The sequence below is a fragment of the Rhinatrema bivittatum genome, chromosome 7, assembly GCF_901001135.1.
Source record: "Rhinatrema bivittatum chromosome 7, aRhiBiv1.1, whole genome shotgun sequence".
Lineage (NCBI taxonomy): Eukaryota > Metazoa > Chordata > Amphibia > Gymnophiona > Rhinatrematidae > Rhinatrema > Rhinatrema bivittatum.
This window is the reverse complement of record NC_042621.1, coordinates 54,609,385-54,630,344: the sequence shown is the minus strand read 5'-3', so window position 1 is coordinate 54,630,344 and position 20,960 is coordinate 54,609,385. Positions and strand designations below refer to the sequence as shown.

The window sequence follows — 20,960 nt, the reverse complement described above, 5'->3', positions numbered from 1 at the left end:
GAACTTAGCATAAACAAGGATTAAAGTTTCGCTTTAACATTCATATGTCATAAACAATAAATTAAATCACATAGATAACTTAACGAGCGTACTGAATTGAAGTTAAATCATAAGGGAATTATTAAATCAGCTCAGATAACTTAGCGTGACAACAGAGTGGAAACCCATCTTATGGGAGCAAATGATTCAAGGGGGGGAAAAAGGGGGGGGGAGGAGGAGGGAGAAACCCATCTTATGGGAGCAAATGGTTCAAGGGGGGAGGAGGAGGGGGAAGGTCGGGACGGGGGAAGGGTGGTTCGAGGATCAAGATCAGAGTGTTAAGGAGCATGCAGGGTGGTGAAATGGTTACATGCTTACAGCGGGAAATCCATAATTTACACCAGGGATGGAGAATGCGGTGTTCAAAGAATGGGACAAGACGGGCCTTAAGAGTATCTATCTCTGCTTTAATGAATACACAAATAGGCTATGGAGCTTTCAAGAGTTGCAAAACCAATTTTCTTGACCGCACAAGGATTTCTATGCATACCTGCAGCTGAGGAACTATTTTACAGAAGTTCTTAAAGTTAATCCAGATGTAAGCTTAGGGGAGCCCATGAAAGAGATCCTTTTAGATGAGAAATCGATAAAACCATCCTGTGCTAAGTTTAATAAAGCTTTATTCAAACTAGGAGACCGAGAGGACCATTTTGAAATTTTTACAAGATGGTCGCAGTGGTCAGAATTTACCTTATCAATACAAGAGTTTCAATATTGTTACAAGTGAATCCCGGAAGTTACAGAAAATATAGTGTTAAGAGAAACACAATGCAAATTTTTATATCGGTATTATATGTCACAAAAAAGAGCACATAAAGCACAGATTTCTTTCTCAGACCACTGCCTTAAATGTGGGGAAGCAGTAGGTGATTATATTCATGGGTTTTGGTTATGTCCAAAAATACAAAAATTCTGGGGAGGAATAGAGGAGTATTGTTTCAAGTTGCTCAAAGTACTATGTGGAGGAGGGACAAGAGTCTGGCTGTTTGGCATATATTATGGGGGTTCAGCCTAAATTGTTTTTAGGTAAGGTAAGCTTAATTGCAAAGAAAATTCTAGCTACATGGATACGACAGGAGGAATCTAAACTGGCTCAATGGAAATCTAGATTGGTTACAATGTTAACATCTGAATTTCTTTCTGCTAAATCCTTATCTAAAACAAAGTATGAAGACATGTTGGATGTGTGGCAACACTTTATTGGTCACCTCTCACCAGCGATGCACAGTGTAATATTAAATCTATAATGCCTTGGGGAAAGCATTGGAAATGGAAATGTGATGACGGCTTTATGGCTTATTTATTTATTTATTTATTTAAGGTTTTTTTTATACCGGCATTCATGAACTCGTTCACATCATGTCGGTTTACAGAAAACAGGGGTGCGGATAATACAACCAAAAAACATAAATAACGTGATGAAGAGAAGCAGTTACAATTAACAAGGGCTAATGAACTGGGAATGTAAGAAATAGAAAGAGATAGAGGAGAATAATTATATACAAAAGTTCAATATAAATATGGCTTGATACAATATAAATATGGCTTGATACAGAGTAGAATGCTGGTTATACCCACATTGCTTCTAGTATTTATAACGTGGGCTGACAGCATTGTCCCACGTGTGGCAAACGTGAGCATTTATCTGATCAATCTTATCCTCTCTTATTTGTGCCTTTTTGTTATACTTTTATTACAACTTGTGAAGTTTTATATTAGAGATATGTTGCGAGAGATAAGATACTTTATAGAATAAGAATGGAGAAAGAAACAGGAGGGGGCAGGAGTGGGAGAAGGAAACTGAGTTTTAACAAACTCCTTTTTTTGTTTAGATTCTTGGTTTTACACTTTGTATAATGGAGATCTTCACTCTACTACACTTTGTTCAATTTTTTTGATTTTTATAACTCACTGTTTCAAAACTCAAAAAAGAAGTTATTTTAAAAAAATTATTTAAAATAGTGCACTCTCTCTGGACCGATGATTGAAAATTCCAGTGGCACGGCATTTTAACTGTGCGAGTCACATATTTATGACGGTCCATTATTCGTTTTAACGATCAGTATTAATTTCCGTGAAAACAGAGTAACATTGTAGGGGAGGGTTTGTGGTTTTGTCTGAGGATTGTCATTGCAGTAACTGGGTTAGGTGAGAATAGGAAGGGGGTGGGAAATTAAAGGTTCGTGGTGCCATAGCCCTCAATAGAAGCAAGTTTCTAGTTGCCAAAACTAAGAAGTCAAACTGGTAACCACTCCCTTCCTTCCTCTTGGTCAGTAAAACCAACATTATTTGCTGTGCCTAATTCTACAGTGACTTCAATTTCTGAATAACTCATGTCAAAATTAGCCAATTGTTTGCAATACACATTTCTGTCTTATTTATACAAGTCTAAAAGGTAAAACAAAACACTGAAAAAAATCACTTTTTTTAGCCATATGGAACAGTTATGGATAATACTTACTAAAAAATGATATGCTTGGGTGGCTGGTGTTAATCGTTTGATGCTAACATCAGACAACAGCTTAAGCATATGACCCTCACGACCTGCTACATAGCTAACCTGATAAAGAAGACAACACCGATTACAAATATTCTTGTGCAGAAAACACCTTTTTCAAACAGATTCTTTTAATGCATTGCTATTAAAACAAAAGGCAGATGTGTTTACTGCCAGCATCTGCAAATGGGTGTGACTAATAGAAGCTCCTGTGCATGATGGCACAGCTACAGCCCAGAAGGAAAGTACAAAATGTTACCACTGGACAGTAAAAGGTTAAACAGTAAAATCCTACTGAAAAATGTAAGACCAAAATTCCATCTGGGGTGAACAATGCCTCCAATGTTCTGAATCTGTAGGGCCCGTGGCCTGGAAATATGACAACCGTCTGATTTTTAAGGATTGCGATTTCACCCCTGAAGAAGCTTCATTGGTGAAACACTGGCCATGTGGGTCTTGTTTGATATTCAGAATCGAGATTTGTTTTGACTGTTTTACATGCTTCGCTAAAATAGATATATATTTTTTAAATTATTCTGAAGGTGAGTAGTCGAACTGACCGGGTGATCTATGACCTATCTAGGCTGGATACACCGACAGGCTTGCTGACGCCTTCCACTGAATTTTCTTTATATTTTGCTGCTGACCAAAAGGACCTTGTTTAAATATATTTTGGGTTCCCCTCTTTAGTAGCTGTTTAGGTTTTTGAGTTACATTCGGCTCTTTGTTTTTTGTGTTGAACTAGACTAGTCACAGGTTTTGATAAAGGGGGAGGGTAAAAAAAAGAAGGCCTCTCCACAGTAATTTGGAGCCTCTGGCTGCTATTCGACATTCATAGAGGAATATTTTCTGGTGAATGTTGCAGATTCATTTCTACCCCTACAGGAGTGCCGGGACTGGCAGGGTTAAGGAGCGAGGACCAGCCCCTGACATCAGGCCAAAGGGGACGCCGGCCCACAGAGCTGCATTGTGTTTCTTTATAACACAAATAACATCATAAATCACAGGAAATAAAGACCCAGCTGGTTCATCCAGTCCTGCCCAGAGAGCTGTTTAGGGTTGTAACTGCCACCGCGTGCAGGTCACCCTCCCCACCACACTTTTCTATTTAGGGTTGTAACTGCCACCGCGTGCAGGTTACCCCCTTGTCATCTGTTTAGGTTGTAACTGCCACTCCATTTCCTAAAAGCAGGCCCCAAGGCAGATTATGTGAGATAACGAGGCATTGAGAAAGGGGGGGGGATCCAGAGCAAGGAGGGGGGGATGCAGGACAAGGAATAACGTGGGGGAGAAAGGGGAAGCTGAGCCAAGGGGTGCAGGAAGAGAAAGAGGGGGAGGGGATGGGCAGGAGGGGAAAGATAGGGAAGCTGTTTCGCTGGATCTGCTGCCGCCAAAGGGCAGCTGTGCTTTTGCTGCCAAAGGAGAGATTGTTGTGCCATAAAAGCTGCTGGTAAGTCAAGATTGGATGTGTCTGTGTGTGTCATTTTGAATATCTGTCCCCGGGTGCAGAAAAAGCTGATCCTGGTACTGCATAGCCAACCAATAAATTAATTGCAGCCTTAAAAACACAGATTGTGCAAATATTGAAAAGAAATTAGACGGACAAATGTCTTGCTTTAACCTTTAACTAGAGTATTAATAGACAGCAGCAAATCACATTCAGTAATCTGTAAAGGAGAACTACCTGCCAGCTGTGAAACAGCTCCCATTCGCAGCTCCAATTGTAGAAAATGCCACAAAGAGAGGGACTATCCAGGCAGCTGGGTACAGGACACGATCGCCAAAGGTCTGGGAGAAAAATGAACTATGACTAAAGGTAACATAAGTCACAGTAAAGATTAATTTCTCAGGCACACAGAGAGGTGCAAAAAAAGCACTGACAGCAAAGATGACAAGTTCATCCTTCTAGGACCTCTTAATATAGACGAGGCAGAGTTTCAAAAGATGTTTTAGAAAAATACTTTAAAAGATTGAAGGCATGATCTTTAACTTAACACGCATACCTGGTTCAAATTCCTTCACTAAATAACATCCTCCACTTCTTTGTCCTCTTCCTACTCTCTCTGTTCCTGCTGCAGTTGTGTTTTCACTTTTCCATACCCTCAAACTGTCCTCTTTCCTCTTCTCAACATTTTTCCAACTCACAACTCACTCCTGGAGTGCTGTAGTCATCTGTTTTGCCGCAACTCCTTCTCCAAACCAGGCTAACGCCCTGTCTCATAAATGGGGGCCGTTATTACACCAACCTGCCGACTACTTCTGTGTTTGCCACCATCTCCTCTTTGCACATATGTCATGTAAGGGCACGCCACATACCGAATACATTTAAAATAGTTTTACTGACACCAAATGTGTGTCCTGCCTCATGATTTGCACTAGAATATGGACATGATCCTACACGGAAAAATCAAACACATATTTTGGTTTGGGAGTAAGATATATGCACATTGATCAGTTGTTGACAAGTATATATTAATCAAATAATAGTGTGTTTTTAAAAAAAAGAATTTACACTATTAAGTCAAGAAAACTACCTTGACATAGAAAATTAAACAGGCATAGCAAACCATTTAATTTCCACAGAAAAACATATAAAAGCAATATTATAAATGAGCCTCCAAAAATCAAGCCCACAAAATAAGAGGGCAGGATGGAAAAAAGGAAAAAACAGATGTAAGATTTATATAGAGATATATATTTGTGTATATCTACATCCATATACAGGCATGCAACACCAGGCACAGACAAGTCAAACGTTAGTGATAAATTGCAGGAGTCCAGTTTGTATTGGGCCTGTCAGTAGGCATAATAGACCTGTGCTAAGGCAGTACAAATCTGAGGGCAACAGGCTGGCTGAAAATTTGAGGCCTCCCAGCTGCCCTGAATTTCTCCCTTCAAGCAGCAGCTTCAGGGAGCAGGAAAGGATGCGGCTGGAGCAGAGAGAATTGAGCAAAGAGCCACTCTGCTCTCTAAATCCATCTCCGCTGCTTCCCTCCTGTGATCTAGTCCCCTTATCCTGTGCAGGGAACAGGAGACAGAGGAGTGAGGCTGGAACACAGAGCAAAGCAGAGCTACTCCACTCCCATTTGTCGGCATTGAGGATAAGAGGATCTCAGTTAAACTAATGCTCTAAGCTTTTACAGGATTCATCTCCCAAGTAGTCTGTCCTTGCTTGGTATAATTTGTATAGAGAGAACATCAAGAATTCCATATTAATACTTTATTTTTTATTGCAGTTGAGTCTACCAAATGACATGGAGAATCAATTTTGATATTTGTTAATGGCACACATTAAGGGGCGGAATTTTAAAAGGGTTACGCGCGTAACCCTAAAAACCCCTCCCTGTGTGCACCGAGCCTATTTTGCATAGGCTCAGCGGCGCGCGCAAGCCCCGGGACGCGCGTATGTCCCGGGGCTTGCAAAAAGGGGCGGGACATGGCGTGGCCTGAGCCTCCAGGCACAGTGGCCATTTGCCGCTGTGCCTGGGATCGCGAGCAATTCCTCTTCATATACACAGAGGTGCACTTCAACTCAGCTGACACTCAAGTCCGAACTGCTTGGTTGAATTGAGTTTAATTCACAGGAGCCAACTTTTGAAAATGATTGGGGGTGCTGAACCCGACACAGATTATAGCGCCTCCCTGAGTTATGTGTGTGACTGAATAGCCTGTATTTAAATGTCCATAAAGAAGCAGGTAATATGGACACAGGAGAAAGACTCATGTGGCCAAAACAAAACTAGGGAAAACTCAATCCCACCAGTCAATCTTCTCTCCAGCCCCAGCAGTCTCCTCCCTCCTGCTCCATTCCCCTCCCCATCAGCCCATTCACAGCTCAGTCTCTTCTCTCATCTGCCATCACCACTCTCTCAGCTCTGTTTTTTCTCCTAATATCTTAATCTTCCTTTCACCATCTTTTCCTCCTCCCTCTGCACTTTAATTCTCATCCTGAATTTCATATTTTGTGGGAAGGGGGTTTAATATTCCTCTTCCAGCTCTATTCCCCACATCCCCATAGCTTACTCTGCTCCCCATTATCCATTGACTTGTCCTCTATTCCCCTCCCAGTTCCTCTTCCTATCCCCCCACTTTCATGCTGGTTCCTCCTCACTCCTCTGTAGCCAGGTGCTATCTTCGGCAGACTTGGTTCACCCATCCCTTTACTGAGTCCCACGCCTCCTCAGATTTGGATCACTTCCCTGCTCAGCCCTCCCAGAACCCAGGCACCTTTTTTTGTAATGTGAGCAGTAAAACTCTTAGCAGGCGAGAAAGTGAATGAGTGCTGTCTAACTCCAATATGAGGCATGCTCGCTAGGTTGTATGGAAAATAAGCTGCATGCAAGAATGCCATTCACACGCCTTTTACTTGTTAGGTTTATTCAACAGAAGCAAATAACCGCACAATCTGTTCTCTGGTTTGTCTGCTGATAGTAGGTCATAGATAGATGGATGAACATAATCTCCCCATGAGGTGGTGCTTTCCACACTTTGAACAAGAATGCCTAAAAACTAGCTTACCACTGCGACAGCTGGTGACTGGAGCAGCTCTGTTGGGGTCATTACAGTAAAGTATGCAATATTCATCAGAATGTAGCAGATGGTGACCAAAGGAATTCCAATTATTATAGCCAGTGGTAGATTTCTAAAATGTATATAAAACATGATATTAATACATCTTAACTGTCCACTCTTCGTAGCCCCTGTCCCAATAAAGTCTGCAATTTAGTGACCTCTGTGGCCCTCGGAGCAAGTCATCAACTGGTTACTAATGAGCTAATTTTTCCCAGCTCAGCCCGCCAACTCTTTCATAGCAGTAGTGTTACAGCATGATCTTTAAAAGTCAAAACAACCAATGTCTCCTCTGGAGCCATAGGATCTAATTGATACTATACAGAGATATATGTTGTAAACATTAACCAAGGAAATGAGAAACGCAAGACAGCTTTCTATGGAACTAATGTTACTAGCCTTTGTGCTGGCTACTGTAGATGTTTCTGAGTGTATTTGTAGTACGGAGAGTTTTTCTTGGTGCTCAAGGATCATGAAGCTGAGCCTTTTTGATATCTGAAGAGTTTGAGAGAAGCTACTTCTAATTATTAGTATGGGATAGAAATATTCAGAGATCTGGAGGTATTTTTACCTTCCAAGAACTGAACTTACTGTGTGTGCACATGCACAAAAATGAGATACTTTGTTTGGTATTAGGATTGCTATAGGTGTCTGTTAAATATTCCTTTATACAGAATCTGTGTATGGTCTATCCAATTTGGACCTGTTTGAGGATGAGCAATTAAAGGAGCAATTTTATGACAAAATCACATTTAAGACAATTACAAAATAAGTTACATAGTAAAGAGCTTATTAGGTTTCTCCCATTTCCTAGCTTTTGAAGACAATTTTGAATGGGAGCCCTAAGTCAATGCTTTAGTAAAATAACTGTCCCCTTTCCTTGCTTGATGGACTCTCCTACCTGTATGGATTCTTAAGCTCTTCTGTAATGTAGTTGAGCTGATTCCTGAAAAAGAGAAATGAACTCAGAATGATTAGTGTCTCAAATGCTCAGTTACAAATTCATCCCTTTTAGTTGGATGGCGGCTCAAAAATGCATCTCACCAGATCTGAAAGATAGAGGATGTTGGTATCAAATTAATTGTTGAACGTTGGGTCAATGATATTAGTTTCTGCTTCTAGGTTTTATAGCACTCAGAGTGAATGCCAGAAACCGCTCATCCTCTAAGTAAATCCCTCTCGCTAACCACACTAAATGGTGAAGCTTTGCTAACAGATCTGTTGATTTTGGATTTAGCCAGTGCTTTCTTTCCGAAAAAGAAAGTGCCGGTACTCACATGCAAGATGAATGTTTTTTGGGGGGTTTTAGGGACCACAGGGCAAATCAAGCAGGAGGAGGACAAGGTGCTGGTACTTTAAGTACTGGCAGGTATCCCCTGAAACAAGGCCCTGGATTTAGTCCCTGCGTGGTCATTTTGAAACTGTTCTCTACATTTAAGAATTTCGGTTTCTAAATAAAACAGTGATCAGGCCAAAATAACATGATTTGCTTAAAACGTAAGCAGCATTTTCTACGTAGCTGCTTTATTACATCACCCAAGTGAGGATCAAGAAGCCAATCTCCAATTTATACAGTTAATCTGAGAACAAAACAAAACTGAAATCAGAAAAATAATTACAAAGGTGGAATGACCCATAAAATCACATATACCCCAACCTGGGGGGGGAATTTAACTGGAAGACAGTTAATGCATTGTGGTATATATTAATGATTTATCCTAAAATAAATACAAATTCAGGCAAAAGGAAACAGTATCAACATCAAGGCATATATCAGATACTAGTCGTAAAAGTGCCCGAAGTTGGAAAATATCGTATTCTTAGCTGCAGAACCACAATTAGAAAAGGCAAATGTATTTTTCTAGTGTTAATGATAGTTGCCATAAAGATAATGTAATACTTGGCTAAAAGACCAATGACTGACTTTGCATTGTGGCTATTGAGAGTGGTGAATTTGCAAGAAATGAAAAGAATCACAGCAAGATCCTATTAAAAAAAAAACCCCAAAAAAACCCAATGAAGTGAAAAATATTAATAGCATATACAAAGATTTCACTTGAATAAACAATGCAAATTGCTTGTTAAAAAAAAAATTGGGACCCTCAGTAACAGGCGTTATCCTGGACCGATGATTATAAATAACTTGGCACATTTTCAGTTTAAGACATAACACTTCCAACTAAATTGTGCAGTTGAAGTGCCTATTTGTATGAGGTCACCTTAAGTAGAGTATTTAATATTATGTAACAAACTGTTTGCATTGTTCATTCAGGTAAAAACTAAGAATCACAGCAAAACATCTGAATGCTACCAAAAAGCAAGATTCCCGATGGGCCTGTTTTGATCATGCAATCATGAAAGACTTGTAATGCATGTTAGTCTATATACGTAAACAGAGCCCAATCTAAGCTTCATGCTTCCAAATGCATATCAAAACTGACCACACAGTCTACAATACCTATAAGATTACACTTCTTATATCATTAGACTTGCTGAATAATGAAAAAATGGATGTTAAATCAAGTTTAAAATATCACGAAAAACAATATTATAGCCCAAGTGGTATGGCCCAGGAATAGTCTACCACTATGTTTAACTGAGGCATCTTCTACAGAACTATTAAAACAATAGGTATTGGCCGTGGGTTAGCAGCCATTTCTGTGCAATCTTGCTACAGGTGCTAATAAGCTCCAAGCTCGTTAAAATCCATAGCGAAACTGGAGAGATCTTTTTCACGCATTACCATAGCCAGGGTCTTCATGCATTCTTAACTGTGGCAGCGTGCAAACCTGGCTTAGAGATTTAAAGGACCCTTACAGCTCATCTGATGTATCCCTCCACCTCCTAAGTACATGTAACATTAACTGGTGGTCTAGAGACCCCTTCCCTAAGCCCTTCACAGTTTTTTTCCCCCTTAAATAAGCCCTGCCCCCTTATTACCCTAAAATCAATCTAAATGCCAATTTGGAGTTGCTCTTCCGAACCCTCCCATTATCCCAAAAGCTTACCCCACAGAAGGGTTCATCTTATGGGGGCAGAAGGAATCCTCACTTGCTCATGCCCCATTGCCGCCCAGTTCCAAAAATGGCACCAGTTGACCCCAGGTACCATTTTAGAACCAGATGATGACGATGGGACAGGAGTAATTGGGGATTGCTTCTGCCCCAGGATAATCTCTTTCAAGTAAGCTTTTGGCGACCTAGCAGGGCAGAGGAAAAGAACTCCAAATTGGCATGTTGATTGATTTTCGGGACAGAAGAAGGTGGGGCTAATAAAAGGGCTTAAGTGTTTACATTTAGGGCCTGGTAGGGGTGGGGTGGCCCACTAGACCACCAGGTAATGTTGCATATACTTAGGGGGGTGGGGAAGGTACTTCAAGCAAACCATGAGGGCCCCTTTAAATCACCCCAGTGATTCACATGAGCCATTTTCTGGGCCACCAGGAAAAATAACCGCATTGCAAAAACAGTCTTGCAAATGCTTTTTTGCATGCATTTTGCTACAAAATACCACATTAATGAGCTGCTTGGAATGATTTTGTACTAATCTTCCATTTGAATAAACTTCTGCTTGTAAATGTTTACTAATACGAAGCTGCCTTCTGGGAAATGTTTACACAAAAGGGCTTTCATCAAAAAGTTTGCGCAAAGCACCCACACTGTAGCGCGTCTGTGGGCGCTCTGCAAACTTTTTCACATCAACATTTTGTGGAAAAAAATCTTGCAGCTTAATGCATAGGCCTCAATGATATTTTAAATGATGGGGATATCAAAGAGAATAGCGATGTATAAACGCCAAACATGGGGAGTCATTTTTCAAATCACGTTAGGGCCTTATCACGGGTGTTAGGGCCCTAACGCCCACAATAATGCCGTAACGCATGCGATAACGCATCATGAGATGCTTATGCAAATTTTAAAAATTTAGTCAAGTGAGAGGAGTAAATGAAATGTGTGTGATAATGTATCACCTTTTTTCCTGGCGTTATGCTGTGTATTATGGCCAAATTCCTATTTGGGCAGGGGGCGAGAGAGACACTCTAGGGAGGCAAACATACTAGTCAACTTTTATACCACTGTAAGAGGGGGCATTCTGAAACTCGGGGTGAGGTTTGGTGGTGGGCTAGGTTTTTGGAGGCAGTTTTTACATGCACAGTCAGAGGTAACAAACAGCACAGTAGACATCAGTGAAGATTTGATGTGATTTGGACTGAGGAAAAGGTATAAAAATGATGAGATTTATACATTGTCTCTTGACCTAGCTTATGCACTCTCTGTCTAGCTGCTATCAAGCTAGGGTGAGAGTACATGGTAGAAATCTCATCTTTGTGTCCCTTTCTTCACTCCAAATCACATCAAATCTTCCCTGACGTGTACTGTGCTGTTCGTACCTCTGACTGTGCGCTTAAAACTGCTCCCCAAAACCTAGCCCACCACCAAAACCTCACCCCAAGTTACTAGTTGCCCCTCTTACAGTGGTATAAATAGTTTACTTATATGAGAGCCTTATAAAGAATCTCTCTCTCTCTCTCTCTCTGGGCCTAAGAATGGGTGTCTAAGAGAATTGGAAAAGGATAAAATTATAAATGGATAAATATACTTAAAAAATTCTTAAGACTCAAAATGATAGAACTATATGACCTTCTACCATAAGAAGCTTGCTGGGCAGACTGGTTGGACCATTTGATCCTTTTCCGCTATGTTTCTATATATGTAAGTCACCAGCGCTCTTACTACTTGTGGAGTTCAAGTTTTGTCCTCCCACCATCTATGAGTGACCTTGCAAAAATCACTTCATTTCAGTTTTCTATGTTGTAATCAAGTAAGCTTCATACATCCAAGACGACTATACACATTTATGAAGCATTGGGGGTGTGGAGGGGGAGAGCCTAGGATGAGGATCCTTAGAAGCAAAGCTTAAAATTGTAGATAAAGTGGAATCTGTGGTTTTGCAGTGCTAGATGAGTTATGTTACCCAAACTGTAAGGTACATTAGAATTGTGCTGAATGTTAATGCAGTTTGTTACTACTTTTCCCTTCAAATGGAAATTCAAATATTTGAAATGAATCAAGAATACAGCACAAAATTCAACCCAACAGGCATTTCACATAAGTCCAGCTCAAATCAGGAATAGGATAATGTAAATTTGTTAATATCTGCCATGCCCTGAAGACATTTATTTAAAAGGTTTAGTAAATTATATTTAAAAAAAAAAAAAAAAAAAAAGATCTTACCATCCATCATATGCCCAAAGTCCATTATAAAAGGCCAAACTGACAGAGCCAACAGTAACTTTAGCGCCATCAAAACTGTTAGTAAAATTCTGGCTTTTTCCTGCAATACAGATGTATATAGCATCACTTGGTTTTGGATTACATTTACTTAGGCTTTTAAACAAAGTAATGAACATTTTATCATATCACACAATTAAGTTTATAGTAACTTAAAAATACACTTTTGAAATTTTTCAGTTTAAATTTTCCATAAATTAAATGTGTTTTTTTTTATTTGTTTTTAAACAATACAAGTTACCTTAAAGCACAGCACTATTACTGTTTACAGGTGCTTTCTAATTCTACATATTGTGCTCATAAATAAAAGGGACTAGCTTTATTAGGAAAGCCATTAGGATCACAGATTGTTTGCTTGTATTTAATATGATTGGAACTTCTGAAGGGATTAACTGAAACCGCTGACCTAGGTGCGGGACAGGACAGGAGGGTGCTTTGGCAAACATTACTGAAACAGCTTAAGAAGGGGAGGTAACAGAAAGCAGAGTCGCTTACCTGTAACAGGTGTTATCCCAGGACAGCAGGATGTAGTCCTCACATATGGGTGACATCATCGATGGAGCCCTCTCACGGAAAACTTCTGTCAAAGTTTCTAGAAACTTTTGACTGGCACACTGAGCCTACTGAGCATCCCATCATGCCATGATCCCTCGAGCCACAGGGGTCTCCCTTCAGTCTCGTTTGTAGTAATGAGTGCGAGCGAAAAAATAAAATACTAATAAAACGTTTCAGACCCAACTCCATGGGGTGGTGGGTGGGTTTCGTGAGGACTACATCCTGCTGTCCTGGAAGGCTTAAGTTGAAGTAAACCCCTTGTAAACCGACTCATAGGGGTTGCGCAGTTGTTGGGGCATCCCCTATTCCCTTGTGGTATGCTGCAATGGCACTTAGGTGTACACGCCCAAAAAAAGTCTGGAGACCAGAATCTGAGAGGTGGCACAGATAGTCTAATAGTGAAGGAGTAGGGCAGGAGAAAGGGTCAATACCTTTTTGTGTGCACCACTCAGTAAATCTAGCCCACTTGAAGCGGTAAGATTTACATGTGGAAGGCTTTCATTAAGCTATGAGAACCTAAGAGACTTGAGTTGAAAGATTGAGTGGTTGCAGGATCAAGCTTTCAACATCCAAGCTGTTAGGGCAAGGGTTGGTAGGTTGGGATGGCATAACATGCCCTGGTTATGAGAGTGGGTGCTGTGCCCAGGCGAATTGGTTCTCTGATCGAGAGGTCAAGGAGTATGGGAAACCATACTTGTCGAGGCCAATACGGGGCTATGAGAATCACTGACACTCTGTCCTGCTGTAGCTTCACAAGAGTTTTGGCTATGAGCGGAATCAGAGGATACGCATATAGAAGGCCTGTGTTCGAGGGGCGAGCAAAGGCGTCCCTGGGGAACGTTTGTCGACAGCTGTGGAGGGAGCAGAACCTTTCCACTTTGTGGTTTAGCTTGGACGCAAAGAGGTCGATGGTTAGTTGACCCCAGCATTTAAAAGATTTTGCTTGCTACACAGGGATCTAGAGACCATTCGTGGGGATGGAAATGTTGACAGATTGTCCGCTAGGACATTTTGTATGCCTGCTAGATAAGTGGCCCCGAGATACATGGAGTGTGCTAGGACCCAGGCCTCCCTGTTTGTTTATGTACCACATTGCTACTGTGTTGTCCGTTTGTATCAGCACAGTTTTGTGGGAGAAGCAGTCTTTGAAGGCAAAAAGTTGATTTGACACTTTTTTTCGAATGGAGTCCACGTACCTTGTGTCTGAAGGTTGTTGTGAGCTCCCCATCCCAAGCTGGATGCATCCGTGGTCAAGGTGACTTGAGGAGTTGGTTGCTGGAATGGGAGACCAGTCCATAAGGCAGGCTGGTTTGGCCACCAGCGGAACGAGAGACGTAATTGGTGGGTGACCCATATTAGGGACGACAGTGGCTGAATAGCTTGGATCCACTGAGATTTCAAAGTCCATTGAGTCCCTCTCATGGTCAACCTTGCCTTAGGGGTCATGTGGACTGTAGATGCCATGTGGCCCAGCAGTGTAAGAAGCCGATGGGCAGAGGCAAACTTGCAGCTGGACCAGCGTTTGCTAGATTTGCTAGATTGTTTGCATGGTCGCTTGGAAGAAAAGCTTTTGTGACTGTGGTGTTGAGGTCTGCTCCGATGAAAGTGAGGTGCTGAGACGGGTTCATATGTGATTTTTGATAGTTGATCAGGAACCCCAGGGAATGCAACAGTCTCATGGTGCTTTCCAAGGCAGCGAGAGTTTCCTGTCTGGATGAACTCCTGATTAGCCAATCGTCTAGGTAGGGAAAACATGAATGCTGTTTTTTCTTAGAAGTGCAGCAGCTACTGCTAGACATTTTGTGAACACCCGAGGCTAATCTGAATGGTAGGACTCTGTATTGGAAATTCTGCGGTCCCACTACGAATCTTAGATATTTGCGATGTGGTGGGGAAATGGGTATGTGAGTAGGCGTCTTGAAGATCCATAGAACAGAGCCAATCTCCTTGGTGTAGTAAGGGAAGGATGGTCCCAAGGGAGACCATCCGGAACTTTTCTTTTTGAAGAAATTTGTTGAGATTGTGGAGGTCTAGTATAGGGTGGAGAACCTCCTCTTTTCTTTGGAATTAGGAAATAGCGGGAGTAGAATCCTCTGCCTTATTGAGACCGAGGAACAGGTTCGACAGCCCTGGTAGTCAGCAGAGAGGAGATTTCTTTTTTTTTTTTTTTTTTTTTTTTTTTACTGTTTATTCAACTTTTTCAATATTCACAAAAGTAAACATTATACAGTGCGTAGATGTGAACAACATATATCAAAGAAATACATTTTGTTCAATAATATCACAAATTAGTCCCTTCTCTATTATTCCAAGCAATCCTTGGGAGGGAGTTTAATAGGCAATTATTAAAGAAAAAATCAATTTTAAATTTAACAGATACATCGCATGCATGAAGACAAATTTTTCTCTGCCACGATATCACTATGGAATTAAGGGTTAACTGGTTCCAGAAATTTTTGCAAATGATTAGGGTCAAGAAAAGTATATTTTGCATTTAAGTGTTTTACAACACATTTCGAGGGATGCCTGAGACTAAAACTAGCCCCTCTGGCCACCGCTTCAGGTCTTAACAATAGGAACTTCTTTCGTCTTTCCTGTATTATACGTGAGATGTCAGGGTAAACCCAGATTTTTTTTCCCATAGAAACACTCTAAGCGATTTCTCATAAATCTTTTCATAATCATTTCCCTGTCTGATGCAAACGTGCAAGATAGAAATAATGTCATCCTCTTTTGAATCTCATTGTTCACTGAAAGTTCCAATATTTGAGTCAAATTCAGTTGTTGCTCCTTATTTTCTTTTTGTTCCAAGATATTTTTCTCCTTTACTCCTTTTTCCGGCAGATAGTAAAGTCTAGCAAGAACAGGAAGTCCCTCTACTGGTATTTTCAAAATTCTTATCATATATTCTTTTAACATCTCATATGCAGATTTATTTATTTATTTATTTAACAATTTTTATATACCGACATTCGTTTGGAAGACATCACATCGGTTTCCATAGAACAAAAAATAGCCAACAGGGCTTTACAAAGAAACTGAGTAAAGTAACTAGAGAGGGGGGGGGGGGGGGAGAGGGGGAGGGGGGTAAGGGGTGTAAAAGGAATATATTAGGAGAGCTGGGAAGGAGGGGCAGAGGGATAAGGGAGACCAAGGATATGCTGTACAAGGTCAGATATTTCTTTTACATATGGAAAATTTAATATTCAAAGATTCAAATACTTGTTGATTTTCCATATTTTCTATTCTTTTCAGATTTAGATCTTTCACTCAGAATTTCTGAGTAGTTTCCAATTTCTCAACACGTGATTCCATTTGATGAATTTTAGATGATTGCTTGTTAGATTCTTGCTCCAAATTCAAAAATCTTCTATTTGAATCAATTATTTTAGCCAAACTGAATATAACATTTTCAAGACCTTTTATTGCGTGCCATAATGAGTCCATTGTTATAGTCTTTGGCTGCTCCATAGGAACAAACGTTTCCAAAAACATTTTCTGGGCCAGCTGCTCCCCTCCAATAGTGTTCCCTCCCACCACCTCCTCAATAGCCAGTCTCTCCTTCTCCTCACTGCTCCCGGGTAAGTCACTCATTTTAATAATATTCAAAGAAATAGCTTCAGAAGCAAAGCTCAATCCATGAGGACTTACCCCTGCAGGGTCGGCTTCCGTTGGTTTCGGAGGTGGGGGGGTTACCGGAGCGCCGGGACTCAGCGTGATCTCTTCGGTTAGCAAGCCTGGCATCTACCCTACGTCAGGACTAGCAGCGGCCTCCTCCACTGGCTTTTCTTTTGCTACAGTGGTAGCGAAGAATGTCTTGATCCTCGTCTGGCCATCCTCGGACACCGGCGATGATGTGGCAGTCAATTCCCTAAGTTTGGCCTTTCTTTTCGAGTGTGGCATGGTAAAAAAAAATTTTTTTCAAGAATGTGAGGAGAGACCGACTTCGCTACCAATTCATGCGGCGGCCATCTCGGTCTCCCTCCCTTGAGAGAGGAGATTTCTAGCCAAAGTTGAGATGTTACAATGTTGGCTGCCCACAGCGGAATGGGTGGTGAATTTGAGACTGTATTCCCCGGTTCAGGATGGCTAACATCCATTGATCTGTGGTAATGAGGCTCCAATGGTGTATGAAGTAATGGAGTCGAACTCCAATCGGCAGGTCAGGTCTGCGATTGGTGGAAAAAGTTCAGCTCTCTGGAAATGTGTTCAAAAACCAGATGCTGGTCCTGTTTGCGGGGGTGGCTGAATTTTTGTCTGCTGTGGCTGATGTGGATGTCCTCTTTGAGGTAGTTGGAAAGGACGTGCACTGGATGCAGGTGGATAGGACCTACGAGGCCGATAAAAGGGTCTTCTGGTATCCCTTCCTGCGGGCTTCCGGGTCGAGGATGGCTGGTCAGATGGCAACTTGGAAAGCTGGCAGTGTCTCATGGCTTCTTTCAATTGGGAGACAGTATCTTGAATTTTCTCTCTGAAGAGATTATCTCCGGTGCATGAGAGATCTGCTAGTCTTTCCTGTACTTCTGGTCTTAAATCCGAAGCCTTTAGCCAAGCCCACCTTCATGCACGGATCTCAACAGCTGACATACGGGAAGATGTTTCAAAAGAGTCATAGGCTGCTCGTACTTTGTGCTTGCCTGACTCCAGACCTTTTTGAATAAGGGCGTTGAGCAATACTACTGCTGCTGAGGAAGATTATCAGCTATGTCCTGTACTTGCTTCCACAAATTTCTTTGATATTGCGTCATATATAATTGATATGCCACAATACGGGACACGAGCATGGATCCCTGGAAGACTTTTCTTCCTAATCCATCCAGAAATATTTGCTCTTTCCCTGGAGGGGCAGAAGAGTGAGGCTTTTGCTTCCTTGCCTTTTTCTGTGCTTATTCCACTACAACTGACTGGTGGGGCAGTTGTGGTTTCTGAAAACCTGGTGTATGTTGGACCAGGTACATTGCATCCGTCCATCTGTTCACAGGTGGCACAGAACAGGGATGCTCCCATAGGCGGTGCTGGAGATCTAAGAGCACTTTATGGATTGGGATAGCCATGACTTCCTTGGGTGCATCTACAAACTGGAGGACCTCCAGTGTCTTATGCCTGGTGTCCTCTTCTGTCACCAGCTCAAAAGGAATTGTGTCTGCCATCTCCTTGATGAAATTTGCAAAAGAAAGCTCCTCTGGTGGGGACTTCCTTCTTTCTTCTGGTGGAGAGGCTCAGATACAAGGTCTTCTTGTTGTGGTTACGTGTGTTTTGGTGGATCCCTTGGGTGTTGTGGAGGTGACCACGCCCACGGGGAGAAGCCCCATGAGGAGCCACAGCACTGGGCTAGACTCGTGCTACACAAAACACAGGGAAATGTTCTTTTATTAAACAGCTAGATGGTAGCCACCAGGTGGCAGTAGTGAGGTAGTCTGTAGTTGCAGTCCCAGGGACCTCGGCAGAGGGGAGTCCTTCTCTCCACGATGACATTAGGAGGTTCCGCAGCAGGAGATACTGTGGGTGAGACAGACTGAGAGGTTAGAGTACTCACTGAGAATTGCTGTTGGTATGCGATTCCACCAGATAAGTATATGAAGGTACAGGCACCAAGGTAGGGAGAGCAGGCCGTCGAGGAGCTAGTACCTGTTCCCTGAAAGGCACCTGAAATAAAGCAGAGGGTCCCCAAGGAGCAGGTACCCAGGATAGTTGATTCCCCGAAGGGCAGAGAGAGAGAGCTTCCAGCGGGCAGCACAGAAGCAGCAGAGTAGCGTAGACAGGAACAGATTTGAGTTCTTGCTAACTCGGGGAGCTAGCAAATCAATGAGGCTGATATATCCGGATGGCGTGACGTCAGCATGAGGGAACACTCTCGAGGTTCGCGCCAAGGGTTGTATAAAAACGTGGGTTGCACGCGTGCGCGCACCCTAGTAGGTACCTGGGAGGAGCAATGGCGGGAGGCTGCACCATAGCCGTACTTGGGACGCCAGAGAGGTCGGCTTGTAGATGCTGCGGTAGCCATCTTGCCCAGGTAAGCGGGAGGAGCCAAGATTGAAGGTGAGGCAAAAGAGGGGCAAAGCCGTCGAAGACCGACGGACGCAACACTTCTGTATCCGTGCCTGTGTCAACGTCCTCCCAAGGGCTGTAGTGGGGTTGGAAATGTGAACCCAGTGGATCCAGAGTGTCTTGTGGAAGAGGACACTTTAGCATCTATGTAGATCTTGATGATTTCCCTGGAATATGTTTTGGCATTGATGGAGGTAAAAAAGGCATCAATGGGGAATCGAATGGCACCGATGGAAATCGACGACCCACTTTGCCCGATGGACCAGGCTGAAAGGGCATCGATAGACCAGGAAGTAGCATCAATGGTCTGGGGGGGGGGGGGGGGGGGGGTTGTAAACCTGATGGCCCTGGTAAGGGATTGGAGTCCCCTTCATCTTCTTCCGATGAACCTGGAATGGGTATAGCTGGAGTCATCAGAGGATCCTTTGGCATCGATGGTATGGATGGAGTTATCGGAGGATCCATCGACTGTTTCAGTGCAGGCTGTGGGAAAGCACCGATTAAGGCATCGAGTCTGCTAAGCAGAGGTGCCAATACTAATGGCTCTGGTGTCGATGTCGGGATTGGTGTCGGTGGAGGCTGTAATTTTTTAAAAACCTCGATAACAGCCTGTTGAATCATGGAAGTCACTTCTTCCCTGGAGACTGGGACTGGGTCCACTGTCACAGGAAAAGGAAAGACTGGCGCTAGTGGCTCTTCCACATTTGGATGTGGTGGCACAGATTCTAACACTGATCCCGGTGGAGAGCACCTCGGTGTCTCAGATAGAGGGGCATGACGGCTCTTGTACTCGGACCAGCTTCGCGATTGGCTCGATGGCCATCGATGCCGATGCGGTAACTGGTTCTTTTGATGGACGATGACGATGGTGTCGCTTCTCTCGATGCTCCTTGGTAGATATAGAGGACAATGTGATTGACGATCTCGATGGGGATGGAGACGGATGGGCACCGGACATTTTCTTTCCTCAATGTTTTTCAGTGGAGGAAAGAATTTTCTTCAGTGATGACTGTGAAGATGTCGATGGAGTAGTTTTCTTAAAAAGTTCTTCCATTTTTGTCCAGTCAGGCACGCCTGCCCTTCGGAGTCATCTGAGCACAGGTGGAACATGCGCAGACATCAAAGCCTGATCCCAGGCAAAGTACACAGATGTCGTGCGGGTCTGTTACTGACATAGTTCGGGGGCAACTCGGACATTTTTTGAAACCCGTGGCCAGGGTTAAAAAAATAAGGCCGGTAACGATCAGTGGTCTGTGGATACCGAAGTGAGGTAACAGGAACCGACAAAAAAGACCGAAAAAAATGGTACTCACCAAACGGGATGTCGAAGGGAGACCCGTGTAGGGTATTTTATGACAGAAATATTAATTTTTTTCCGTGAGGAAAATTAGTGAGAAAACTCACAGAGCTCCTGAAACACGAGGCTAACAGCAATGCGAAAAAAAAGGAGACTGAAGGGAGACCCCTGTGGCTGAAGGGATCATGGCATGATGGGATGCTCAGCAGGCTCAGTGTGCCAGTCAAACGTTTCTAGAAAACTTTGACAGAAGTTTTCCGTGATAGGGCTCCATCGATGATGTCACCCATATGTGAGGGCTACCATCCTGCTTGCCCTGGGATAAAACCCTCTTGCATTCTTTTTGTCTTTGTACAGTAAGCTAAAGTGGGAGGAGTTTTCTGAATATCCACAATAAATCTTCTCAAAATATGTTTGCTTATATTTCACCAAAGTACCAAATTAATTTGCATCAGTTTCATTACTTTTAAAACTCAGATCTGTTAGGGAGATCTCAAGCAATGGATTAGGAGAACCATGGTTCAAAAACAGATGTTCACAAACTAAGTTCACATTCAGTGGCTATATTAATGTAACCTACTTTTGGCTCTAGTTGTACTTATTAATATCTGTGTGATACAAGCCATATGTGGCTCCTAAGCCAGAGGTAGAGTATTGCTGTTCT

General features: G+C 42.4%; 1 protein-coding gene across 1 annotated transcript in view; it reads right to left on the bottom strand.

The window, feature by feature from the left end:
• Window positions 1–20,960, bottom strand: part of SLC7A9 (solute carrier family 7 member 9) — a 117,895-nt gene that overhangs the window by 20,463 nt on the left and 76,472 nt on the right. The window contains exons 8-12 of the mRNA XM_029608405.1: window positions 12,340–12,439; window positions 8,007–8,051; window positions 7,055–7,178; window positions 4,218–4,324; window positions 2,501–2,594 (exon numbers count right to left, since the gene is read on the bottom strand). Of these exons, the coding sequence (XP_029464265.1) occupies window positions 2,501–2,594; window positions 4,218–4,324; window positions 7,055–7,178; window positions 8,007–8,051; window positions 12,340–12,439 (470 nt within the window). The remainder of the gene's footprint in view (window positions 1–2,500; window positions 2,595–4,217; window positions 4,325–7,054; window positions 7,179–8,006; window positions 8,052–12,339; window positions 12,440–20,960) is intronic.